The 12,811-nt window shown below is 34.5% G+C and overlaps 1 protein-coding gene across 2 annotated transcripts in view; it reads right to left on the bottom strand.

Annotated features, from left to right (window-relative positions):
* Positions 1 to 1,609: 1,609 nt before the first annotated feature.
* The window catches only part of LOC106463414 (probable glutamate receptor), a 26,165-nt gene continuing 14,963 nt past the window's right edge, over positions 1,610 to 12,811 (bottom strand). For both annotated transcript variants that reach the window (XM_013923439.2, XM_022390896.1), the window contains 6 exons: positions 11,651 to 11,738; positions 9,877 to 10,035; positions 5,532 to 5,673; positions 4,473 to 4,702; positions 3,802 to 4,061; positions 1,610 to 2,154 (listed from right to left, as the gene is read on the bottom strand). In XM_013923439.2, the coding sequence (XP_013778893.2) occupies positions 1,920 to 2,154; positions 3,802 to 4,061; positions 4,473 to 4,702; positions 5,532 to 5,673; positions 9,877 to 10,035; positions 11,651 to 11,738 (1,114 nt within the window). In that variant the 3' untranslated portion in view covers positions 1,610 to 1,919. The remainder of the gene's footprint in view (positions 2,155 to 3,801; positions 4,062 to 4,472; positions 4,703 to 5,531; positions 5,674 to 9,876; positions 10,036 to 11,650; positions 11,739 to 12,811) is intronic.

Genomic DNA, 12,811 nt, shown 5'->3' on the forward strand with positions numbered 1-12,811 from the left:
ATTCTTTCCGAATACAACTCTACGATACAGTCAACTTCAACAATCGCGCTAAAACAAACGCTATATCAACGAACGTCAACAATACTTCTGACTGCAGTTCAATTACTCACACACACATTACATTCTTGCCCCTTCACGTTGTCACCCTCTTTTATATACCAGGCTGCCCTATATCTAGTAAATGCTAGAGCATTCGCCAAGGTACAGGATAGTTCTAGAAACGTGGCGTCACACTAGTCATGTGACTCGCTGACGCAACAATATGAAAATAAGCTTTTAATTAGTTTAACAAAAAACTCTAACAGATACCTGCCTCTTCTGAAACAAAAAGAAGAAAAAGCTACCAAATACAAAGAAAAACACATTATTTTATTCTAAAACTAAACAGAACTAAACATGGGTCATTAAAAATTTATACTTTAAACCTGAAAGAAATGTTTTCTAAAAATAAACAAGAATTAATTAATATTGGCAAAGCTTGTCGGGTTCGGGGCATGGATTTGAGAGGTTTTACGTCAAAAATAAAAATTCGTGCTCCGCGTTTAGGGCTGTGGGTGCATCATAAAAGTGGCGGTCAAATCCCACTTTTCGGTCTACAAAAGTAGGCAGTGGATGCTGTTAAGTATCTGCTTTCTCTCTATTAGTTCAAATTTAGGCTAGTGCAGATAGCTCTTGAGTAGTTTTTCGCGAGTATCCGAAAACAAAGAAAGTAACCAATTAGTACTTTGGCCTAATGACTCTACCAAACAGACAGTAGAGAATTCCTACTTAGATAGTGCAAACTGTGGATTTTCATTAGCACAAAATATCTATTTTATCTGTTTTCTAATGTCTTATATGGAGAAACTAAGAAAATAGTATTCATTTTCTATGCACATGTTCGGCTATTCTGCTGTAACAGTTTTCGTTCTTTAGTGCCATTATATAAGCTATTACACTGCTGATAAATACTAGTTTTGTAGAAATCCGCCAGTCTAACCTGTGCGTAACTATACCTGTTCAGTCATACCAAGTAAAACAAACATATCATTCAAAACTTTGTTCTAATAGAATCATTGAGAAACTGTGGTGTTAATACATGGGAACACAAACGCAATTTTCCTTTGTTCTGATAAGGACAGAAATGTTTTTGTTTTTTTTAATTTAGCGCAAAGCTACACGTGGGCTATCTGCGCTATCCGTCTCTAATTTAATAGGTTAAGACCAGAGGGAAGGAATCCAGTCATCACCTCCCACCGCCAACTCTTGGGCTACTCTTTTACCAACGAATAGTTGGATTGACCGTCACATCATAACGCCCCCACTGCTGAAAGGGCGAGTATATTTTGGTGGGACGGGGATTCAAACCCGCGACCCACAGTTTGCAAGTCGCGCTCCCTAAGTATTTGACCATGGACAGAAAGGTCATCTTTCTTTGTTCTAATAAAGTCAGTGAGGACTTATTGTGTTCATACATGAAAACAGAAACGTATTTTTTCTTGTTCGTAATAAAGCTGATTTAAAATTTAAAATTGTTGCTACTTTTTTAAAGTGTTGGTAAATTCATAAATATCGACAATGTAAAACCAGAATTACAACTTCAAATAATTTTATTTCGTAATTTTACCCTAAAATAATTACATAATTACTATCAACTTAATATAACGTCCATATAACCATCATAGGAGAAGTAATTTGATCTCCCGGAAAATTGTGGTATCTAGATTTAGTGTTTTGGGGCAGTGCAATGAAACAAAATAGAATAATATAGTTTAAAAACTAATGTGTGATACATATTTTTATATACTACCTTCAGCACCTGCATCTAATTTAAAACAAATGAATACTAATATTCAAACTAAATTAAAGATCCTACAAAAAGAGTGTATCTGAATAATTATTCTTTCCTAAGATTCCTTAGTTTTGTTATTCCCATTTTGTTACACGGTTTTTGAATTAATGATCCATTTCAGACATTGGATTATGTTTTCCACAACGAAAGCTATCAAGGCCATGGCGTTGCCCATGCCAAACAAGATGAATGCTCCTTGAATGTCAACCAACGTAAAAGCGTCAGTAGGATCTTCAGTGGTGATAAGGTCTCGATTGTCATATCTTCGCAATTGTTCTTTTTCCCACTGTACTACTAATCCTGCTTCCCAAATTCGACGGATACTGTTGAAAAACGTAGAAAATAGATCAAACAGCTTTATTAGAAGTATATACTTGTGTTAAAAGGTATTACGACTAATTTTAAGGCATTAACTAATGAAACAACAATTCATGTGTTTCGTAAAAAAAGCATTATATTTTCAATAAATTATACTGGTTTTAGGCTTTTTCAAAGAAAAAGTTATGGACAAAAATACATTCAATGAAAAAGGTGCACATTACACAAATATGTGAATTGTATATACGTTAAATCTTGTAAGAAGCCTGTTTGTAAATGTTATCAAAAGATGGCGCTTGTTCTCAATTTATTTATATAAGCACGTAGATTTGTTAAATGAGATTGTGCGCTTGTGAACCAAATAACACTTTATATAATGACATCAAACAATTATGAAGACAGACCATGAAAGTATTATATCATAAACACATGATTTAGATGATATAATAACAAAAAGCGATGGCTTATAAAACTAACTAATGCTAAAAATGTCAAACAGTTGTTTATTTCATATTTTATAGATTTTCTCATACTAAAACAGAAACTATCAAAACAAGCAAAGCGTGAGTTACTGTTACTAATCTTCAGACAGTTTATTTGTTTTTCGAATAATATTTCCCACAGAGCCGACGATAATTTAACTTGCGCCTTAAGCAAAAATTAATGCAACGCCCCTACTCATACTAGAGCCCCCAGTAATTTGGTATTCTAGACCAGTGTTCCTCAACCTTTTTTTGCTCGTAGCTCACTTTTGAGTTTGATTTATCTCTGTGGCCCCTGTAGACGCTGTTATTTAGGCAAAAACGTTGCTTATTTCCACACTGTTGATTTATAAATAATATATTTATATTATTTTTACAATATTGTATTGTTTTTAAATATTTTGTTTATAACATACCGTTTACTTATACAAGTTAAAAATATTCTGTTAATCATTGAGATTTTATTCAGTGTGATCCTTGGGCCTGATGAACACTTGAAAGTTTTAATGTCCGGTTGCACTGTGGTCAGTGATAAGTGAAGATCAACTCTCTTCACAACATCAAGGCGGTTGCGTATTTTTGATAGCAAATAAGTCACCCGACTAAAACCAGATTCAACCAGATAAGATGTAGGAAAAGCGATAAAGTACAACTTTACCTTCTCCCAGAGCTACTTATCCAGAAATAATGTTTGTCACGTTTGAATCTAGCCTGGGCTGTTGAAATATTTTATTCATGCTGTGAAGTTTTGGTAGCCCACTCAGAATTTACTGTGACCCCCTAATATTTCGTCATTCACGTGTGGCCCTTTAGAAACATGGCCCACGTTGAGAACCACTGCTCAAGGCAACCGCCTAAATTACCTACCTTTAGTTCTAGGCCTGATTATTTATAAATGTTTGGTGATCATTTAATTGTGTTGTATAAATTATATTACTGACTTGGAGATTATTTCTTTAAAAAAAGATAAAACAAAATTTTCTTGTAAGTTTCTACAACTTTTATCAACATTGGTTTATGAAGACAACTTTTATGTTGCGATTTATAGACAAAACACGCATATCCATTTTTCTAGATACATTGATATATGCGTTACTAGCAGAAGACAGCACGCAATGAATCCCGATATCACAATTATAGAACACTTAGTGTGTTAAATATTTCTCTTACACTTTGTCAAACTCGGCTTTTAAAGGAGAACCGTCTTGAAGAGGAAAAGCAAAAGTGTCTGAAAAGAAGCAGTCAGTGGAAACGTGGAACCTGTCTCTACCTAACATGGCGGCGTGGGCGGAAAGAACAACCCTTCCATGAATGAAAGCATAAGGACTCTTGAGGGCTCGTTCAATGCCTTTCTGAATGTCAGTCATTACCCAACTAGGATGTTTTCTCATTTTGTCCGCCAGATATTTCAGAACTCCATCTTCCGCAAGCTAAAGATAACGATAATAATGTTATATAAATGATACTCATTAGAAGATCAACCTTGGCATAGTATTACATCGACTGTACTAACCATACGAATAAGTTAAAGCCAGTCACACGTAAAAAAAGAACCAAGGCAACTACTCATAAGAAATATTTAGACATAAAGCAGTAAAATTTTAATTCAGACGAATACCCATACTAATTTATTTGTGGTTTTCAAGTTATTCAGAAAAATACTTAGCTTGTTTCTGATTTTAAAGTTGTTCGTGAATGAAAAAGAAAAGGTTCTCGTTCGCTACAGTCAAAATCATAAGAGTTTTTAATGAGTGTTAAATCAATATAATTTTTTCTACCCATTAGTCAACTTTTCTAACTTCTAATGGTACCACTGAGATGGATTTTACATGACTACAGACCATGAAACGATGAAAGTATGAAGTCCCTTGAAGTGTCCCTGCTTTCATTGCCCCAGATTTCACAGCCACTTGTAGCTCTCCAACTTTATCGATGGGTTTCAGAGGGGTTGGAAAGGTCACGTGAGAGGTCAAAGGTCCACAATAGGCTGCCAACAAAACGACCGCAACTAACAACCACGCGCCTGCCATACAACGTACACTTAGTTCTGGTGCAACTTCAATGTGGTGTCCTAAAACATACGAAAACATCACATTTCCTCTACTTTAATACCTATCATGTTTGAGATATACATGTAGAAGTACAATGGGTAGCTTAAATTATGTGTATTGATTAAGAAGATGATACAATGAGAAAATCGTAAGGGCATTCCTAGGTTTATTCTCATTCATATAGAATGCTGTATATATAAAACGTAATAGAGGCGTAGTGTTCATTCGTGCATACCGTGTTTATCTTTAGGATTCTTTTTGAGCATATGGGTGTTTTGAGGCATAAATGACCCATGTCTGAAGGCAAGTCATGATCCTGTGAGTTCCCTCTTAAGACTACTAAAAAGTACGTTTGATATTCTGAATTTTGTCGCTTTTTTTAGTGGAACACAATAATTTATAAGGATTTATTATAACCTGAAACATAGCCAAAAATAAACTTGTTACTCTTTGATGAGATTTGAGAAGATTTTACTTAGCCAAAAATTATACCAAGGCTAGGTTTTAAAGTTTTATAAAATACAGTAGTCCTAAAATATAATAATAAAAAGTAGTTTGTTGAATTTCGCGCAAAGCTGCTCTAAATTTATCTTCACTAGTCATCCCTAATTTGGGACAGATACACTATAGAGAAGGCAGCTAGTCAACATCACCCTCTGCCAACTCTTAGGCTACTCTAATCAAATAATGGGATTGACCAAACCATTATAAGGTCCCCACAGCTGAAATAGCGAGCACGTTTGGTGATGGGTTTCGAAACCGCGACCCGAATATTGCGAGTCGAGCACCTTAATCACCAGATCGTAAAAAGTATATGAAATGTTACGTAGACATGTATTACTATATTACCTTGAGATGTTAGGTTACCGATGATGAACCAAAAAGCTTCCAAGTGCCTTCTGGATGTTCGGTGTACCTTAGCCGATATGTTATCAACAGCATTCATCAAAATTCCAGAGAAGGCGAGTGTTAAAATAAGCACAATCCACATCTAGAAATAGAAATGTATAATGCAAATTTCTAGCCAAAGAACTGTTGAAAGAAATATTCTTCATATTTTAATATACATACAATAAAACTTGGAAGGATTTGAACCATTGTTGGGAACATGTTAATGGTTTGGTTTTTGTCATATTTCTTTGTGTTGCCCCAGTGGCACAGCTTTCATGTTTACGTACTTATACTGCTAGAAACCGGATTTCAATACCCGTGGTGGGCAGAGCACAGATAGCCCTATGTGTAGCTTTGTTCTTAATAACAAGCCCGTTCCATTGGCTGTGGTTTCGCTAGATAGTAGATAGGGACAGTGGGAATCTCGTTAATCCATTCATGCGCGTCACTAATTAGATGACGAGGCATTTGGCTACCTTAAGAGAGTCATATTTCCTACTCAGCGTGCACATTTCCAGAATATATACATATATTAATAACATTTTAAAGTACACCAAACAACTGGGGAGAAACAGTTTCGCCCAAGCACAACAGAAAAATTAAAAATTAGGTACAAACTACACTGGGTGTGGTAAACTTGAAATAACTGTTAATTTCACCCTTCCATAACTAATTTAGAATAAACCTGCAGTCATAAATTCATGCAATTTTTCTACGTTTCTGTGCTGGTGATGTAGAAAGGTCTTAATCGCGTTTTTCTTAGGTAAAGTTTATATACAGCGATGGCTATCCCATACAAGATTGTACCAGTTTGATCCTGTGTGTGTTTCTGTTCCTTGAGTCAGGACAAGCCCATCTCAAAGTGTGATACATGTTGGTATTAATTTGATGTTCTTTCTCTTGAATTTGTCATTAGGAATAGTCGTTGATGTGAGTAATCTATGAGTTATAAAATATCGCACAAGAACCTCTTTGTCCGACTTGAAAGTGCATAATAGCATAATGTCGTTGTCCTTGTCCCGTGAGGCCGAATGTGGAAAGTCTTCTCTTCATCTCAGCAAATGAGAAATCGGGGCCGGTAGTAAGTGATATAAACAAACACATACACAATGTCTTATGAATAAAAACTTCTGTACAACGTTGATATATTTGTGTTTCTTAGCTGTCCGTATTCTATATATTCCCTGCATAACATTTCCTGAATCTGCGTTTTTGTGGAAACTTTTGACTACCTGTTGAATACCAATGTACCACATGAAAAAGATAAAATATACGGTAGTATAAGAGGTACAGTTTGGTGAAGTAGATTACTGGAGTTAACCCTCATTCGCAAGCCTCACGTGTGGATTAACATTGGAGCTAAAAAAAATTAAAATACAATAAAATGAGGCATATGTGCTTAGGTATACAATGTCGTACATCTAAAATACTATTTACCATCTGCAATCAGTTTTGGATTGTCTAAAACGTTTAAAACATTTTTATTCTCCTTTCTCACGTTTCTGTTAAAGAACTAATCTTAATTTACTCTCTCTGCTGTCAAAAGTTTGACTGAAAGATGAGTTCCTAATAGGAGACACAATCATTGTGTTTTCGTTCCGTTAGCGGTAGTTGTAAAAAAAGAGAGAGAGAAAAGCAGCAGAATAGATTGAGTTTGAAAGTGTGCGGTGTTCTTTCTTTTCAACTCAGTGCATTTGCCCTTTTTTCACACTTCTTAACTAAAAACAAAAATGTTGATACACCATGCATTTTATATTTGATGTTCCTTCATATTTATTAATTAATAAGAATTTCGAAATTTCAAAAGTTTTCTGTCCAGTTTCAGTTGACGTCACCTTTCTTAGATGTAAATCTTTCATATCAAATTATAACTTAAAAAAATATTACCTTACGATTCTTCATATTTTAATATACATACAATAAAACTTGAAAGGATTTGAACCATTGTTGGGAACATGTTAATGGTTTGGTTTTTGTCATATTTCTTTGTGTTGCCCCAGTGGCACAGCGGTATGTTTACGTACTTATACTGCTAGAAACCGGGTTTCAATACCCGTGGTGGGCAGAGCAGAGATAGCCCTCTGTGTAGCTTTGTTCTTAATAACAAACAAAAGCATTCTCTGGGTTATATTCAGCGTGCAATAGAACCGTCCAAAAAGCGGATGCAAGAAAATAGTATACAAGGAAAAGTTGGAGCCCAAGTAGCTAATATCTCATCTGTGAACATGGTCAAAAGGGTCTCAAGAATTGAATTAACAAGTGATATAATTGCTAGGGACTAATACAAAACAAAATTTAAGCTTTTATAAACTGAAGGAGAAACACGACTATAAGGAATATAAACAGGATTGTGTAGACAGAGCTGTAAAATACGGTGGCGGGCCTGTGATAGATGTTCCTTTGCAGCAGGAGTGGAAGAGAATGTCCAAATTGATGGTATTTTGTTCGTTGTTGAAAACTACTCGAGGGTATACCTGCACTAGCCGTTCCTGATTTAGCAGTGACAGACTGTAGGGAAGGCAGCTAGTCAACACCAATTCTTGGGCTACTCTTTTACCAACGAATAGTGGGATTGTCCGTCACATTATAACGGCCCTATATCCGGTGACGGGGATTCGACCCCGAGACCCACAGATTGCCATCTAGCACCCTAACCGCCAGGCCACGCCAGACCTAGTGGTATTATGAAAACGGAGCAGAATCACAATAGCTGGATCATCACGTAATACCCTATAAACAACGCTAATTTACCCTGGCTTTGAATGTCAGTGAGATAATGTTCCAGAGCATACTAGTATGCAGGATAAAAGGTATTTGGTGGGAAATTAAAAAAATATATATATAAAGTTATTTAAATGGCTAGTTGAAAGTCTTCATGATAATACAGATAAAACATTATTGCATCAATCGGAAAGTAGGACTGCAAAACACTAGCCGATGAAGTTAAGACTACAGGACGACCTACTAAGTATTGATTATTTAATGTGCTATGTTCCAAATGAATGCATTATAAATAATATTAATGTTACCTTTAGTTTAGACATAGCCTGTAAACCAAATGTTTTTATGAAGAATTTCTCGAAAACCTAATTTTTGGTAACTTAGACTGAGATTTATAGCCATGGCAACATATTTACTTTTTACTTTCGTGTTGCTACGATACATTTTATTGCATTTGCACATTTGTTTCCCGCTCACTAAAATTGTTGTACTATCACATAGAGCTCATAAAAGAACTATGCTTCTATATCGATCCCGCGTTAAGGCACTGGTGGGGCCTAGTCGAAGTATACACTAGTGGCCCCCCTTGATTTTAAGAAAATAACATACAACTTGATAAACTGATTTTATTAGTGATAAAAAATTAAGGAAATAAAAAATTAAACATACATATTCATTTAAAAACTGGTTTATTATTATTATTTTATTTTTTATCATTTTACTTGCAATGCGCGGTGAGCCCTGGGCAACTACCCCTTTTGCTCATTGGATAAAACAGCCCTATTCTGCATACTAGAATAAATATTCGATTTATCAGTACGATGAGAAAATAACATTTTCACAAAATAGCCTGTTCTCAGCATTAAAATCACGCGTAGGCGATGATGAAAGAAAAAAAAACTTGGTGAACACACAACGCGAGTTGTTTGCAGCTGAATGATGAAATATTGGATTTATCTTGATTTTTATTCTGTTCTAGGAAGAATATATTATAATATCTTTCGTCTAAAAACAAATCAATTACAATTTCACTTATACTTTGAAGTTGTACTTATTTCATCGAAAATTGTGCCTGCATGAAGAACTTTCGCGTGAGTGCGTGCACCAATTTTTTCATTTGTGATGGGTCATTCTCTGTAAGTACTTTTACTGTAGTTCAGACTTGTGAGAAGACTGAGGCATTTTTTTTTTCCGCTGTTGGTACTTTGATAACATGGATATTATCAAAATAAAAAATGAAGTTTAATTTGTTTGTTGGGAGGTGTTTGAAGATTGCGTTTTCACGGTTTGTTTGTTTGTACTTAAGCACAAAGCTAAACAATAGGCTATCTGTGCTCTGCCAACCACGGGTATCGAAACCCGGATTATAGCGTTGTAAGTCCGCAGACATACCGCTGTGCCACTGGGAGGCGCGTTTTCACGGAATATCATCTTTAGCTTTCGTGTCAGACTTCAGTTTGAAAACCAAGTTCAGTACAACGTTAACTAAAAATGATGAGCCTTCTATAGTCATGTTTGACTGGATCGTGTCGTATAGAACAGTTGAAAACTGGAAATGATTACAGTGAGATTAAAAAATCACCTGCCAAGTGAAAGGCCGAATGATAGCTAACGCACGATGTTCGAAACCAGGAACGGCCGTGACGAATGTCAGGAACTCGAAGTTGTAAGGAACGGTGAAATCCATGTCTTCCTCTCTTTCATACGTAACAACCAGAGCTGTCAATCCCATGTCCACTTCCTGCCAGCAGATTATAAACAGTCAACGATAAAGTTTACAGGATCTTCAGATTACATTAGTTATTTTTCTATTAATGATTGGTAAGGCCGCAGAAATGTGACACGTAATCCATGACACAGTCCATCAAAAACACTTTCATTGAGACAGAACACGTATGTTACGGGTCATCTAAAATAAAATATAGCTCTTGAGACGCGTTGACGTTAAAAACATCATCATATCATATGTTGTCTCATGCAATTTAGACATCAAGACACACAAACATGTGTTTTAAATAGGTCATTTGATATAATTTAGACATCAAGACACACAAACGTGTTTTAAATAGGTCATTTGATACAATTTAGACATCAAGACACACAAACATGTGTTTTAAATAGGTCATTTGATACACTTTAGACATCAAGACACACAAACATGTGATTTAAATAGGTCAGTTGATACAATTTAGACATCAAGACACACAAACATGTGTTTTAAATAGGTCATTTGATACAATTTAGACATCAAGACACACAAACATGTGATTTAAATAGGTCATTTGATATAATTATGACTTTAAGATAAACTAGCGGATATACCATAATTTGAAATATAAAATTATCGAAAACAATCTTTGTACGTGTTTATAGACTGTTAGTACCTCCTATAAACAACAAGCTCATAACAAATGCGAAATATAATGTAAAAACTTGCAACTAAAGTGTTAAATATTTTGGCTTAATGGGATTCTTTATTGGCAATAAATATCAAGACGTGAGCTTAATGTTATTTCTAATGTTCTTATAAAAAAATTACGTCATTATCAAGAATTCTTTTAATTTTTTTTAAATACAGAATTTAGTGTAAAAAGCAAATCACAGAAGAACAAAGAAAACTGTTTAGCATTACAACATCAAAACTCTATGTCATATTTAGCTAATGTTCATTTAATAAATCATATCCATCACTTAAACACCTATCAGTAGAGCTTAACCAATTGTAATGTTTAGTTTTACTGCAAAAATTAAACATTTTACTACCTTTTCTCTTGTCTTGCTGCTTTGGTTTCAAAGAGCAGACAATAATATCAGTTCTTATACTGTTTATGAAAAATAATATTGATGAATGACATTCTAAATAAAATAAAATTTATTGAGTCTAACCTGGGCACAAATCAGATCAAAAATTATTTTCCCCATCTGATTATGAAAAAAAAAGAAGAGAGGAATTAATTTTTAATTTGTTTTTGTGTGTTATTTATTGATATGACTATTTTGTACTGTTAACTTATTATATGGATTTAGAATTAATTAAAAAATCCACAACTGTTCAAACCATGTGAGATATTACTTGGATTACAGCCAAAATATGTCTAAAAGGTATAATACCCAATTAATGAAACAAGGAAATTCTAATCATTATACATTTTTGTTTTATTACTTTGCATACACCTAGTTAGATGGGTATATTTAGGGAGTAATATCAATTACTTGGTTCAGTTTAACTGCTGATCTATGTAGGTAGCTTGCTTTGATCACAAGTTAAAGATAATATTAACGTTTTCTTTAAAGTAGTCTAAGAAGAAAGTATGTTCATATTTTACAAACAAGGGAGACAAGAAACAAAAAATTACCTTCCTCATAACCATCCCCATTATACCTGACCAAGTTCCATTTTCCTTAGCTCCAAACATACCATCTGGTGGCAAAACAAGTTTATAGCTAAATAAAAAGAAAATTATACACCTTAACTTAATTTGATTACTAAATATATTGAACCTAATACTAAAAACTATGGTATTATAAAATAAAAGTATTTGTTTGTTAAAGATTTTTGCACAAAGCTATACATTAGCTATCTGCAACTAACCAACACTAATTTCCAACTGATACTTGGAAGGCAGCTAACTAGTCAAAAGCACCCACCGGTAGCTCTTGGGCTACTCTCTTTGACCAAATAATGGTATTTGACTGTCTCTTAACGTCTTCAAAGTGTGGAGTGCATTTTTACAACCTCAGGATATAAATAGTAATCCCACAGATTCACAGTTCCAGTATGATAAATCTAGGCCATGCCTATCCCAAATACAAATGAATTAAGAGCTTAGGCACTGAACCAAATACTGGAAACTACAGTATTGTTAAGAAAAGTAAACTGTCAATTTATGTACTTAATCTCACACTAGAAACTATGATATTGATAAACAGCAAATGGATTGTTAACACTAGAAGGGTATTGTTAAACACAAGGTAGTTGCTAGTTTACTTATCTTTTTAACATGGAAAGTTATTGTTAAACACAAAACTGTTAATAGTGTTACGTCCCTGGTCGTTTGTTAATTTCCCGGAATAAATTCTTTCCGAGGAACTTCAGCGATACAAGTCCTTTCTTAAATAAAACTAGTTTATTCTTTCTCAATACAACTTTGCAATACACAGAATTTCCACAGTCACTTTAACTTAAACACACGCTATAATTCACAACGATTTACACACTTTACTTACGGCTTGACTCGATTATCTCCGTTATCAATTTATCTGCCGCCTTATATACTAAAAAAGAGGGCGTCTAGCAAACTCTGAACATTCTTGAGGTTCCCCGATCCTTCTAGAATCTCATCACGTGTTACCAGAGTCACGTGACTTCCGCTGTCGTAACAATAGTTTAGGCAATGAACCCAAGACAATTTTTAATTAATTTGGATTATACTTCTCACATTTCAACAGTATTAGCATATACACTGAGTGGTCACAAGTAAACAGACACCTAATTTTTCGTCATTTAACTGATTTAT

The sequence above is a fragment of the Limulus polyphemus genome, unplaced genomic scaffold (assembly GCF_000517525.1).
Source record: "Limulus polyphemus unplaced genomic scaffold, Limulus_polyphemus-2.1.2 Scaffold1400, whole genome shotgun sequence".
In the NCBI taxonomy this organism is placed as follows: domain Eukaryota; kingdom Metazoa; phylum Arthropoda; class Merostomata; order Xiphosura; family Limulidae; genus Limulus; species Limulus polyphemus.